The sequence below is a fragment of the Urtica dioica genome, chromosome 10, assembly GCF_054948205.1.
Source record: "Urtica dioica subsp. dioica isolate 48M chromosome 10, U.dioica_male_clone48M_v1_H2, whole genome shotgun sequence".
Lineage (NCBI taxonomy): Eukaryota > Viridiplantae > Streptophyta > Magnoliopsida > Rosales > Urticaceae > Urtica > Urtica dioica.
In genome coordinates, this window is record NC_142765.1 from 21,531,696 (window position 1) to 21,546,359 (window position 14,664).

At 36.2% G+C, this 14,664-nt stretch overlaps 2 protein-coding genes and 1 non-coding gene across 3 annotated transcripts; 1 reads left to right on the forward strand and 2 right to left on the reverse strand.

Annotated features, from left to right (window-relative positions):
- Window positions 1–2,314: 2,314 nt before the first annotated feature.
- LOC149383987 (uncharacterized) lies at window positions 2,315–10,070 on the forward strand. The gene is made up of 10 exons (XM_089628746.1): window positions 2,315–2,820; window positions 3,471–4,200; window positions 4,497–5,121; window positions 5,297–5,468; window positions 5,701–6,058; window positions 6,562–6,672; window positions 7,360–7,711; window positions 8,576–8,801; window positions 9,057–9,278; window positions 9,681–10,070. The coding sequence occupies exons 1-10, from the start codon at window positions 2,366–2,368 to the stop codon at window positions 9,832–9,834; spliced, it is 3,405 nt and encodes a 1,134-aa protein (XP_089484872.1). The 5' UTR covers window positions 2,315–2,365; the 3' UTR covers window positions 9,835–10,070.
- Window positions 10,071–10,360: 290 nt separating this feature from the next.
- On the reverse strand, window positions 10,361–10,555 carry LOC149383988 (U2 spliceosomal RNA). The gene has a single exon (XR_016301949.1). It is a non-coding gene; the product is annotated as a U2 spliceosomal RNA (small nuclear RNA).
- Window positions 10,556–12,670: 2,115 nt separating this feature from the next.
- Window positions 12,671–14,515, reverse strand: LOC149383989 (transcription factor MYB52-like). Its single transcript, XM_089628843.1, has 3 exons — window positions 14,067–14,515; window positions 13,164–13,715; window positions 12,671–13,078 (listed from the first exon to the last, which is right to left on the reverse strand). Exons 1-3 carry the CDS (start codon window positions 14,179–14,181, stop codon window positions 12,894–12,896), a joined length of 852 nt encoding a protein of 283 aa, XP_089484969.1. The 5' UTR covers window positions 14,182–14,515; the 3' UTR covers window positions 12,671–12,893.
- Between the last annotated feature and the right edge of the window lie 149 nt (window positions 14,516–14,664).

Genomic DNA, 14,664 nt, shown 5'->3' on the forward strand with positions numbered 1-14,664 from the left:
TTGGAGTTGAGAGAGATGATATCCTTACCTACGAACATGTCCATAACAACAATCTCCCTCTCATAATTGAGCTTGCCCTCAAGTTTTAAGTCGGGATATGCTTTTTCGGACATCTTCAAATCCTATCATGGTGCCTCGTCCTTCATGCTACATACCCAACAAACAAACAAATTCAATCAATCATGGCGAGTTACGATGGTAGCACATCTTGTGGAGTTGTCATGGTGTGATCGTCGTGGATTAAGCGAAGCATTGCCGCCACGCCGGGTCCAGTGCTTTCAGTTTCTTAAGGAGCAATACATGAAACACATCATGATACGGGCTTTGAGTAGCACTAAGCGATACTGCAATGTACCTACATGAGCGATAATTTGAAATGACTCATAGAACTTCGGGGCGATCTTCGCACTATTTTGCTTGGTTACAAATAATTGTCAGTATATATGGAGCTTTACCCAAACATAATCGTATTCCTCGAACTTGACTGGTCGATGGTGTGCATCACACATGCCTTCTTCATTTGGAACTGTGCTTGTGCGAGGTAGCTGTGAGCGAGGCAAAGTGTCTTAACCTAGTTTGTCAACGCTTGGTCGACAACTTTGACTGAGCATGCGGCATAGTCTATTAGGTGTGGTGGCTCCTTGCTGTACACAATACAAAATGGGGAGTTTTCAAGATTGTGTTGAATGATGTATTGTAACAATACTCAATCCACGGAAGACTTTGTAGCCATGTGCACAACTGGTCAACCACCAAACACCGAAGATATATCTCCACTGTTCGATTTACAACCTTGGTCTTCCTGTTGTAGTGGGTGGTAGACGAACAAGAATGCTAACTTCGAACCAGACAAATGAAACAACTCATGCCAAAACCGACTCAAGAAAATCTAGTCCCGATCCGAGACATTATTTTTGGGTAACGTGTAGACATTATGTAGTCAAATGTGGATGTCCAAACAAATTAGAGTGTATGTATTTCGTCAACCGGCAGTTTCTCCTCGACATCATCAAGATTTTTTTTACTAAATTGCGGATAAAATTGGGAGTGGCTGAAAAAGTCTCGTGAGATGTAGTGTATCTTGTTTATTTAGTTTGGAAAATAAAGCATTTATGAACGTAATCTTTCACGGAGTCGTTCAATAATAGGCAATGGAACTTGTGGCGAACCCCCTCTAGCGTCTTTTGTGTGTCGTCATGTTGTACATGACGACAAGACACATGGAATCCAAAGATGCTCGTATGGGTGAGCGAAAATGAGTCATCGAGATATGAGCAGTTGTGATGCCGAGTGATCCTGACTTGCAATATCCAATCAAGACCTTCATCGTCGTGAAATATGTTGTCATGTAGTTTCCAGAGCCCCTAGCTCAATTTGATCTCCTTCGCTCTCTCATATAACATAAAGCCTGAAACCACTAAACAATGAGTGAGTTTCAAATTATCATGCATGCTCTTGTCAGGCGTGTACCTTGCCCAGGCTAGAAGATTTTTGCTCTTTATGCTAGTATCTTAGACTCGAGTATGTTTTTTTTTTGTCAGTTTCTTTCGTTTGGATTACGAGGAATTTGAATTCGACGGCCATGAGTTACGTAGATAGGCTTTGAAATCCCAAATTTTCCATTTTTCGTTGCTGTAAGGGAAGTACCACCCCATGGGCGGAACAAAAATTTAGCTGAGACTACGTTCTAATGTGATGCAAGGGTATTCTTTCCTTCCTTTCCATCGCACATGTTTAGGGGGTGGAAATTTTTTGAAGACTTCCATTTATCTATAAAAAAATGAGTGAGTTCATTATATTCAATGATAGGTATGATATTTGGTGTGCAAGCATTTTTGAATGTCTCTCTTCGTCATTTTGATACCTTGTATAAGTTTGATCGAAATTCATTTAGTAAGTTTGAACGTACTAAGGAGACAACCAACAACTTTCATTCACCCTCGTCACTACCTAAAATGATTAAAAGCTAAAATATAACAATAATATTTAGATTTTAATATTTTAGTAAATGACATATTTTATGATTTTAAATATTTATTAAGGATGTGAAATTATTTACACTATTAAAAAATTATTATTGAAAATTCAGTATATAAAATGAACTTGGAATATGATTATGTATCAAATCGTAAAGTTTAAAAATGAGTTGGTTTATATGTTGTAAAGATTATAGTTTAAATATTCAAATATTAGTAAAATAGTTCGAATTAACAGAATACACATTAATTAAAAAAAAAGGGTTAACGATTTTTTTAAAAATAAAAAAGTTAACTATCTAACGAACCAAATTTTGGTGGATTAAGAAGCCGCACTTCCATTTCGTACCATATTTTCGTCAAATCCTGTCTTGAAATCGATCGCAACAATGGCGGATAGAGGGGAGCGAGAAGAAGAAAAAGAAGCCGAACCACCGCTTCTATTCCCTCTCTTTCCTGTTGCCTCAGTTGCTCAGTCTCAGTCTCAATGGCTCTCAAACTCGAGCTTCACCACCGACCTCTCCGTCATCAACGACGCCGTTTCGTCTCACCGCCTCGACTCGCATTCCGAAGACGAAGCCGACGGAGACGACGTAGAGACCAAGATTCCCCCGCCGCCTCTGTACCGGCCGGTCGAGTCGTCTCCGTCGTCGGACTCCGGCGAAGAGAGGAAGAGGAATAAGAGGAGGAAGGGGAAGAGTAAAAAGACGAAGAGAAGTGGACGAGGCTCAGACGAAAGAGGTATAGGGCTTGGCGGTTATAGCTCGAAGGTCGTCTCCAACAAGGACTATTTCTTCGATTCTAGAGGCGATCTTGACAACTTGGCCTTTGGTTCTTTGTACAGGTATTTAATGTATTCGAATTCATTGTTTTTGTATGCTTTGTCTGTGTATTACTCATCGGAAGTTCAGGAATTTGATGTGATTGCCAAGAAAGTCTACTTGTTACACTCGGATTCGCTGTTTATGTGTGATTTTGACATTGCTATGCCTATGGGAAGTTCAATAACTAAAATGATTTGACTAGATTTGTCTTGTTTGTATTGGTCTGGAATTTTGATTGGTATATTTCCTCTTCCGAATTCTAATACTTGAACTTTAATATTTTGATTGATTGTCTAGTTTACCATTGATACACATGCTTCTGTTTTTGGCTAGTTCCTTATTGTTTTTCAGTATGAAATTAATAACGTGGTTGGTATTTTTTTTTTTGGCTTATGTAATTATTTATGGTACGATAGCGTTTGCCATTGATATACTTGAACTTTAACATTTCGATTGATTGTCTAGTTTACCATTGATATACATGCTTCTGTTTTTGGCTAGTTCCTCATTGTTTTTCAGTATGAAATTAATAACGTGGTTGGTATTTTTTTGGCTTATGTAATTATTTATGGTACTATAGCGTTTGCTTCGATTCGAGGGTCTTACAATGGATCGAATTTGGTCCTCGGAATCACGGACGGAACTCATAATCTGGCTTGTTCTTTGGCAGAATGGATGTTGCCCGTTACAAGCCTCTTGTTCCGGGAGAATCATCTAGGCGTGATTTTCGTGGTTTGAGTCGGTGGAAACGAACTAGTTCGACCCTTGATAGAGATGGCGATGTTGAGGCATTGGACAGCAAGTTGAAATCTGGCGGTCGCTATTGGTCCGCAAAATACATGGCTATGGAGTCTCAGAAAAACCTGAAACGACTCCGCGTACTTGTCCCCCAAAGGCCTTCGGAGACAGTGTCCGATGATTTCATTGCATTTTCGGATCTTCAAACTTCGATGGTGGAAGAGTCGTGGGAAGACGAAGTGCTACGGAAGACCCGGGAGTTCAACAAGATGACTCGGGAACGGCCCAACGATGAAAAGGCGTGGATGGAATTCGCCGAGTTCCAAGACAAGGTTGCTTCTATGCAATCCCACAAAGGCGCTCGGTTACAGACTCTCGAAAAGAAGATCAGTGTACTAGAGAAGGCGACAGAGCTCAACCCAGATAGCGAAGAGTTGTTGTTATGTCTTCTCAAGGCATATCGGAGAAGAGATAGCACTGACGTGTTGATTGGTCGGTGGGAAAAGATACTCTTACGGAATTCAGGAAATTGCAGGCTTTGGAAAGAGTTCTTGAGTTTTCTTCAGGGAGAGTTTTCTAACTTCAAGGTTTCGGAGATGAGAAAGATGTACTCAACCGCAATTCAAGCTCTCTCTGCTTCTTGCAGCAGGCACTCTAGGCAGGTTCTCGAATTAGCTTGTGTTTTACTTGCGCTGCTTAGCTGTATATTATTATACTTTTTTATCGAGTCAATTTTGTTTGTATCATGCAATATATATGACTATTGCGATCGACTAGTAACATGTTTTGTGGGCCTGTATCTGCATGGCATTATTTCGTTTTGTATCATATCAGTTAACTCTCTATTGGTGGAGTATGTGGTCTGTTTCTGTAGCATGCACACTAATTGCGAGTCTGATTTACCTGCTTGTCTAAGATTTTTAATCTTTTTTGTTCAAATATTTTCTATTTGATGCAGGCCCACGAAGCTACATCTTCAACCCTGGATCCTACTCTGGCTGAACTAGAACTTGGTCTTGTAGATATTTTTCTGAGTCTTTGCAGGCTCGAATGGCAGACTGGCTATCAAGAGTTGGCCACGGGCTTATTTCAGGCTGAAATTGAATACAGTTTGTTTTGCCCCTCTTTATTCCTCACTGAACAGAGCAAACAAAGACTGTTTGAGCATTTTTGGGACAGTGATGGGGCAAGAGTAGGAGAAGAAGGTGGTTCTGGTTGGTCGACATGGCTGGCCAAGGAAGAAGAAAATAGGCAAAGGATTTTAAAAGAGGAGGCCTCGGCTGACGAGGTTCAAGGTGGTTGGACGGGTTGGTCAGAACCATTTGCCAAAAATAACGCAAACGAAGGGAATACAGACACCGAAGTGAACAACAACATGGAAGGCGAGGAGCTTCAACCGGGTTTAGAAGATGAGGATGTGGAGGAAGAAGATGATACCGAAGCTTTGCTTAAGAAACTGGGGATCGATGTCGATGCTGCATCAAATGCCGAAATCAAGGACGTTTCTACCTGGATCAGATGGTCGAAAGAAGAGTTGTCAAGGGATCATGATCAATGGATGCCAGTACGTGAGAAATCTAGAGGTATAATCTCTGTGAGACACTCACACACAAAAACTAAAGTATTAAGACTGTAAAAAAGAGAGTTCTTACGGATATTATTTTTTCATCTGTTACAACATTTTATTAATTTCAGTTCAGTAATTGTGTTATTCATATTCACTCGTGTCACTAATCTTAGCTTTGACTGTTTAAACAGCTGGGGTGCTTCTTTCTGGCAGTATTCCTGAGGCTGAGGAAGATGAGCACCTTTCCCGAGTTATAATGTATGAAGATGTTAACGAGTTCCTCTTTTCTTTGAGCTCATTTGAGGCTCGTTTGTCCCTTGTATCCCAATTTGTCGAGTTCTTTGGTGGTAAAATACCCCAATGGTAAGAATCTTCCTGTTCCGTATCGGACATATATCACTAGAAAATTAAATGCTCACTTTAGTCTCCGTAACTGAAGCTTTGAAGTCTAATTTTATTGATCTTGTTTGAGAATTTAAATTTTTTTAAAACAGAATAAGCTGAATTTTCGTTCATAGTGCAGGCTTTTTTGGGTTCCATGCTTAACATACATGTATGCAGTTTTAGTGTTAACATTCTTTCCATTTCTCAACAGGATCTGCTCAAACAACCCAAGTTGGATCGAGAAAAGTCGTAGCATGGAGGAATTGCCAGAATCTTTGCTTGAGATTTTGAGAAAGGTCCACAATTTGAGCAAACTTCAAAATGATACCCAAAATCTCAGTCTCGAATTTCTTTTGGAGGGCACCAACGATATCAATAAGAGGACTGAAATGATGAAGTTTCTTCGTAATGCTACCTTGGCATGCTTAACTGCTTTTCCACGTAACCATATCTTGGAGGAAGCTGTTTTAGTAGCTGAAGAGCTCTCCAATACTAAAATGGACACCGAAGCGTGTTCAGTTACCCCTTGCCGAACTTTGGCGAAGCGTCTCTTAAAAGCTGATCGACAGGTAAAGGATGAATTATTTTATCTTTAATAACTGATCCGCTTGTGCTTTACTATTTCAATTGTAAAAATTATTCACTATAAACTATCATCCTTTGGTGGATATATCCAACAAGCTGCTCGTCTTTATATCAATAGGTTAAAATGTCTTGTTATAGCTTTTTACAGGCGAACCTCCGTCTTTTCCAGTCTAAACCCTAAACACTAAACTCTTATGTAATTATTTTTTAAATATTGGTTATTGACAATCATAGCCATAAACCAATAAAAGGACTGAAAAACAATAAAAAAAAAATACTTTTGAAAGGAAAGGTGGACATAGAAAAGAAGAGACTGAACAGAGAGATGTAATTTTTGTTAAAACGTGGTTCTCTTAGGAATATCAGTATATATCATAATTTGTGCCTGTACGTTTTTTTCCTTATTCCTGGGTTGTTTTTGCGTGAATCCTAATTATGCTCGTATGATAATATCCCTGAAAAAGCGATTTCTACTTTGTTGTGATAGGATATATTGTTATGTGGAGTTTATGCACGAAGAGAGGCTTGTTATGGTAACATTGAACTTGCAAGAAGAGTGTTTGACATGGCATTGTCATCGATCGAGGGGCTGCCTTTGGTAAGGTGTCTTCCAAAAATAATTAGATAAGGAATCCCTATATAAAATGTTACCAAAATGTTACAGCCCTTCACGCTCCATTGTGTCGTGATTTAACTTCTAGATAGTATATTTGTTGATGTCTTCCTCTGAGTCGCATATATAGAGTTTGTATTCACTTCTACCTGGCCACAAGGATGCTGGTTGATGGTGGATTGGCCTGTGCTAGTTTATATGCAATGTTTAGAGAATTTATAGCCTTGGAAATAATTTAATGCCAAGTTTGAGTGGGGGATCAATTTTATGGTATGTTCCGTGGTGTGCTTTTATGCAGTGTGAGGGTTGATTTGTAATGAAAGAAAATAACCAAGTAATTTTTTTAAGTTTCCTTCTCCCAAAGATCGTAGGTTGGGTGAAATGACAAACGAAAAGCCCCGACGTTGAAAAAAAATATAAAATTATTCTAATATTTTGATTGCACAAGTTTTTTGGTTGCTTAAGATTAGGTCAATTAAATAACTGCGCCGGTTTTTAGAGTAATATCAATATAGTATTTCTTTCATTTCATGCTTGCCTTTTAGTTTGCAACCTGCTTAATTATCAGGTTTTGGTTCAAAGTTCAAACTTGCAGAGTGTATTTTTGTTTTCATTCAGTTAACTATAGTTTTTTAGTGCTGATATTTTAATAAGAATATCAATAATATGCAGGAACTGAAGTCCGTTGCCCCTCTTCTTTATTTCTGGTATGCGGAGGCAGAGCTTGCGAATGATCCTTTGAAGAGTAGTGAATCATCGTTACGTGTAATGCATTTATTATCCTGTTTAGGAAGTGGTGAAACATATAGCCCGTTCAGAGGTCAACCGTCAAGTACGCAATTGCTAAGAGCACACCAAGGCTTCAAAGAAAAAATGAAAGCAGTGAGATCATCCTGGGTCCATGGCGTTATAGACGATCAATCTGTCTCTCTTGTATGCTCAGCAGCTTTATTTGAAGAGTTATCATCTGGATGGACAGCGGGTATTCAAGTTTTAGATCAAGCGTTTGCAATGGTCCTTCCAGGTATGTTTAACTCTCAAATCCTACTTTATTTTACTACTGTATAAAATTTCCTTGCGACTCTACTTCTAGTGTAGCTCAACTCCACTACCTCTAACCTATATAGTGTTATCTTTTCATGATCTTCAATTTTAACACATAACATTTGTTAAGCCATGTTTTTAGAAGGGGCATATATATTCCTGTTGCGTTGATCTCTTTCATTTCCATTCAAGAGTTCTTATGTGTTTCCGTTTCCACGCCCCTTTGCGGTTTTTGTCTAATCTTGAAGATCAAATCGTAAATATTGCTCGTACAAGCTTTTTGAAGCTAGTTAGAAACACCTGTTTCAGCAATAGTTATGAACATCATTGGACCTATCTACCTGTACGCGTGTTTTAAATTGCTGCTTAATTTTAGTAGTGAACACATTAGTAACTCATGAAGTGCAACATTTATTTTAATCCTCCGTTCATACATATCTTAGAAGAAAGAAAAGACCCTTTAACTTTAGCAAATTGGTTTACATGGATTTTTCTGCAAACAATAGCAATTTATCTATAATAAAATAATATGGTCTCTTAAATGAGAAAAAGAATATATGAATTCCGAGAGTTATACCAAAAGGGATTGTATATTAGTTAGGTTAACAGTTGTAGAGCAACATGAAAATTAAAAGTGAAACTATTTTTTTTTTTTTTTATCTGAAAAATAAACATTGTTCTTTACATAGCATAGCTAATACAACGCCCAAAGGAAAATTACGAGTTTATAAAATTTGAAGTTTGTAACCTATAACCTTACATATTCATTAGAGTATTATTCGACTATAATCAATTTCAACAAATACTTTATCATGAGTCATAACGGGCTGTTCATAACCTACAGAAAGAAGAAGTCGGACTCATCAGATCGAGTTTTTATTCGAGTTTTGTGTGAGGATGCTTCAAAGACACCTGGATCAGCTAAGCCAGACAAAGTGCTGGGAGTCCGTCTCCGAGGGTCTGCAGATATTTCCTTTCAACGCCGAACTTTGTAGTGCTTTGGTTCACACTGGGCATCTCTACACAACATCCAATAAGCTGCGCCGGGTCTTCGACGAATACTGTCAAAAGTGAGAGATGTTTCCCTTGATGTACTTTTTCATGTCTGTACTATTTTTAGGTGATCGTGATTTTTCACTTAGCAAGAAACATGACCAGGCAGAGAGTTTCCTTTAATCGATTTATTTTCCCTCATCACTTATTTCTTCCAATTAACATTTTTGACCTCACAATTCATGCTGTAGAATTATACATATATTTATTTTGTCTTCTCTTATATTGTTTTTATCATTAGGGGGTCTAAAACGTAGTGTTTGTCTTGGCAGGAAACAATCTGTGATTATGTGGGTTTTTTCGATATCATTTGAGATGAGTAGAGGAGGGTGTCCACACAGGATTTGTGGGTTGTTTGAGAGAGCACTGGGAAACTACGAAATGAGGAATTCGGTTCTACTTTGGAGGTCTTACATCGCCTATGAGGCGAACATTGCATGCAATCCCTCCGCAGCAAAGCGAATTTTCTTCCGGGCGATACATGCTTGTCCTTGGTAAGCATAGAACCTTCTCAAACTTTGATATTTTGATCTCTGAAAACCTGTGATATCTTCATAATCTCAAAGATGGGACATTTTCTTCTGCTCTGACATGATGTGCTCTTATGATGAATCTTCTGTGAAAGTTTTTATTTTTATTTTTCAATTTAACATGTGAAAGCGCATTGGTAAGTATATAAAGATTGACAGAAGTTATAAGTTAGGCCCATTTCTTTTGGTATCAACAGCTTTAGTGGGACTGTAAACCATTTACGATTAGGATGTAATATTTTTCAATATTCGAACTTGTGTTGGATTCCTATGGCATTGGGCTCGCTGGACGAGATTAAACACACATATATTTGGAATTTTCAAATTTGTTTTGGCGGGTCTATAACTTAGTGTCTAAAATCTCAGGTCTAAAAAGCTGTGGATGGACGGTTTTATGAAACTGAACTCCATTTTGTCTCCGAAAGAGCTGTCAGATCTGCAAGATGTAATGCGGGACAAGGAACTCAATCTGAGGACAGACATGTACGAGATCCTTTTACAAGACGAGATTGCGCTCTGATCATCTCTCTCTTCAAAGTTTTGCACTGTTGTATTTATATCTCTGATGCCACATCTGATAATCTTATAGCATATGGTTTGTTGATTTGGATAGTGTGTGAATATTGGTTTCTTGGGGTGAGGAATGTGTTAGTTTGGAACTCTAGTAAAACCATTTTTGTACGCAAATAAGATACCTTTTTTATGTTAAAAAAATAGTATTTTGTTTTCTGTAAATAGCAATTTGTTTTCTGTAAATAGCCCTCACAATAGCTATGCACTAGGCATTTTGCACGGCTTAAGCACAGACGAGACATTTCACAAAATGACACATTCTACATATAATGCTTCTCAACTCGTTAAAATCTAAAAAATTTCTACAAAATTAACACAATAACGCTATAAATTCCATACAACGAAGTAGAGACCAATTATAAATATTCCAAAGAGAAGAAAATAAATTATTTTGTTAACACCATATTATCATCTTAAATAGACCTACTTTCTGTGGGTCTTGGGCACTTTCATTAAATTTTGACTCAAGATTGGAGGGGTGCGCCGGCCCAAGCAGTAGTGCAAGGCATGGGCGACGCTCGTGGGCCCCAGCAGCAAGCTACTGTGGTGGGCCCACCCCCTTAAAAAATTAATTTAATATCGTGTGGGTCAATGACCCACATATCAGATATTAAACTGATAAGAACAGATACTACACTTGATCTTAGCCAAAAGGCCGAGAAAGGTATGAATTGGAATGACAATTCTTTGGCGCTTTATAGCACGTCAACTCTTGGAAATCTCTGTTCTTTGTCCATGTGGGACTAAATAACATACCAAAAGACAGCTTTGTATAATTCTCAAGGGAATGCTTTTATGTTTTACTTTTGTTACTACTGAGTACTGACTTCCTCGCTCAATTTCTTTCATTGATAAACATCCATTAAAATTATAATCTCATACTATTTTTATTTGTACATATATATATTTTCTGAAAGAAAAAAAAGGATGAAAATGTATAGGAATAGTTAACGAGAGGTATGAGATCAGATGCATTATGAAAGACTAAACTTTTAAGAGTAGACCCTTGTTTCATAGGAATCTGGATTAATATTTTACTAGCAATCGAATGGAATCAAAATCAAATTAAAGATCTCAAGAAAATATCAAAGTAATGTTGGTCTGTTTAATTATTCTAATTTTGTGTCTTAGAAAATGCTTTTGATGTAACATAATATATCGCTTAGTATACAAATAGTAGAATTATTTCAAAGTGCTTGCATGAGCCATTAACTTCTTTTTTTCCTCACACGAAAACTAATTCATAGATTGTTTTCCCTTAAGTGCTTAGAGTGAAGATCAAACTCTCAATCTTGTGTATCATTTTATTGTACCCGGTTTTCGCAAGCCTATTATGATATTCTGCCATTCTGTTGATTTATAGATCACAACTATTCTATAAGTCTGTTAAAAATTATAGCTCAACCATCTAAAACCATCGTTTGCTTATTTTATGAACATATGTGTGAATGTTTCGAAAATTCCGAACAGGGCTCACCATAAATCAAAGTACTTGAATTACGCAAAGATTGCATTATTAGATCAATTTCAGGTTTGGTGAATTGCTATTACATTGTAAACAGACAAAAAACAGAATCCTCCTTTCTAGGATTTATATCTATACGCATATAGTAATGTGTCATTTGTATATAATATCTTGAAGACCTGCAAAGTTTGTGTTTTTTCTTTTTTTTTTTCTTTTTTTTTTGGCCATCACAATGTTCGCAGTCATTAGAAAAACATTTGGCCATTCTCAGTATAGCAACATTATTAGACAATTATAGGATCTCCAATTTACTTCATTTTATGCTCAAATATATATAACTCTATTTTGAAGGAATTAATGAATATTGAAACTCTAACTTACATTGAACTTTAAAATCGAGTTAAACTTTTATAATATTTATATTAATTTTTTTATTGAGTGATAAATATATAAAATTACTGATATATGTAGTCGATAAATTTATGATTAAACTAATAAAATATGGATACATTTTGTGTGTGTGTGTTGAATTGGCGTATTTTTTTTTTTTATATAAGGATATGATTTTATGTATATGTATGTACTAACAATTCAGATATGTTCCCATATTTATAAATTTTTAGACCGCATTAATTATTTCAGACCCAAGGTCATAGACTTCGGTTATAACTGAATTTTTAAAATACAATCAAGGATAAGTAGATGTGGAAAAAATGAAAACAAAACAAGAAAATCAATTATTTATTTGATCAAATTCAACAATTAAAAAAAAAACGCACCGTTATAGGGTACAGTTCCTATATATATGATCATTTTGTTTATGGTGACACTTATAAGAAAGAAAAAAAAATGAGACTTTTTTATATGCAAGAAATTTATTATTCAAATTACACAAATGATCCGGTATTAGTAACAAAAAAATTATGATTTTAACTAAACGAATGAGGTTTTGAACTTTCACGAAAAGTTCTAGTCATATAAACATTGCATTAGTGTATTTTTTCAGGAGATACTCACATTTATTTCTGCAATAATTATAAATCGATATGATATATAACACACAACAATATATCCAATCATACGGAAACAGTATGTAATGTTCACATAAAAGTTAACTCGCTAGTGTAATAATGTACGTCTATATTACTCGGACAAATGCATGTGAAAATATGCGAGCAAAAATACTTGAGAAGTTAAGAACTATCGATCATTAACAAAATGACAATCAGAAAGAAGGAGATACATATGTATATATATATACTGCTGAAAGTTGTCCTTATTATTAATATTATAAATTCGTGTAAATATTGCTTTCATTATCATTGATTATTCAATACTTTAACCTACAAAATGTCACGAATATAATTACAACAGAAATTAAAATGGCATGAATTCATGACTAAAACACTAAATTGTTAGCTTAAGTTATACGTGTATAATATAGCCTTACATATATTACAATATATATATTATGCATGTATATGAATGAACAGTAAACATATAATTATATAAGATGTACCATCACATTGTGTTCGTTTTGATTACGAACTTCCAACAGATAAGAAGTCTATAAACGAACCGTCACTACCACTTTGCCCTAACATTGCTTCCTGATCCACCTCATCATCCGCCTCCAATTTTCTCGCGTTATTATCGATTACTTCGCTCCGATTCGACTCCGCATTGACCCGGAGAAAGTCGTAGAACTCAGTAGGCTGAGTTTTCTCTGCAAAAAACAATTATATAATTATATTAGAGTGTATATTACTCTTTTTTAGAAACCCTATATATAGTTGTTCGTACGCGCGTACCTTGATTTAGCATTGTGATGCAAGGACTACTTGAATCTTGAACACAGAAGAACCCTTTGGGAAACTGGAGAGGATTATTATTGTTGAAAAGTGCTTTACTCAAACTGAAGGTATACTTGTGATGATGGTGAGGATGATCATGGAGTGATATTCTTTGAGTAGTACTACAATTCATGTGCTCAAGTAATGAGAAGTGACTATTCTTATTATTATTATTATTATTATGAATATTGATATCTTGCTTTTCATTATTATTATTATTATTATTATTATTGGCAAGCGATTTTCGGGGGTCGCCGTGGATTAGGGTTTGATGAGAAGCCCTTTTGGCGAAAAGGCGTGATCTTTCTCGGCATCGGCGGGCCATGATGACGTGCCAGTGATTTTTGACGGCGTTGTCGGTCCGACCCGGAAAGAGTCTCGCAATCACGGCCCACCGGTTTCCGTGGACGCGGTGAGAAGCCAAAAGCCTCTCTTCCTCTTCTTCACTGAATGGGCTTCTGTTTATTCTTGGGTCTAGCTGATTGAACCATCTCAACCTACAACTTTTCCCTGCATATATTATATACTTTATTAAATAATTGATATATAATATGATCTGGTTAGCTTTGTTTTTCCAATCAATTAAGAAATTGTCGGTTTTCTTTGTAAAATATTATTATAATATAACTAATTTTGTATCTAGATCAAAAGAAAATAATTACTTGAGGCGAGTCTTGTTCAGAAACCCTAGCTACTAGTCTATATTTGTTGATATTTATAGCCAAACCCTAGCTAGCTAATTGATCATTCTTATATGTAAATACATAATTAGAAAATTGGGAAGGGTTGAAATATAACAATCAGTTAGTTGTAAAACGAGTGTTTGATGATCATATAATTAATTGATTAATTATTAAGTACCTGATCTTCCTTGAAGCTTTTCGGCGATGGCGTTCCAATTATGAGGTCCGTATCGTTCGACCAACTCTCTAAGCTTCTCATCCTCGGCGGGTCTCCAATGGCCTCTAGTGCACATGATTTCTTAAAAGCAGCTATAGATGAACTACAAATTAAAAGCTTCCCTTTTGGTATGTATTGTTTTAAGCAAATCAAAACCAATCAAGGGTTATAATATGTACCAATTAGGGTTCTCTGGAAATGAAAAAAATAAGGACTAGAATTTGATGAGGCCTAGATGAATGAATAGTAAGGGTATTGAAGAAGTAGATAGAGAGAGAGAAGAAGAACGAGAAAGAATAAATCTTGTGAATTTTATATATGTGGATGAGAAAGTGTTTTCCGTTAGAGAAGTGGGAATTAGGGAAGTTTTGGAAAGACCTCACACACCTGCGTTTGATGCAACGTCTTGGCTAACAATAAAAACACCCTATTAGCCCCCTTTTATTTATATATATATATAGCTATCAATATATATGTGTGTCTGTGTCTTTTGTTTTAAAAAGAGAATAAATAAATATATATATAAGGGTTTGCTTCATGTGGTGAAATATGGTTCTGC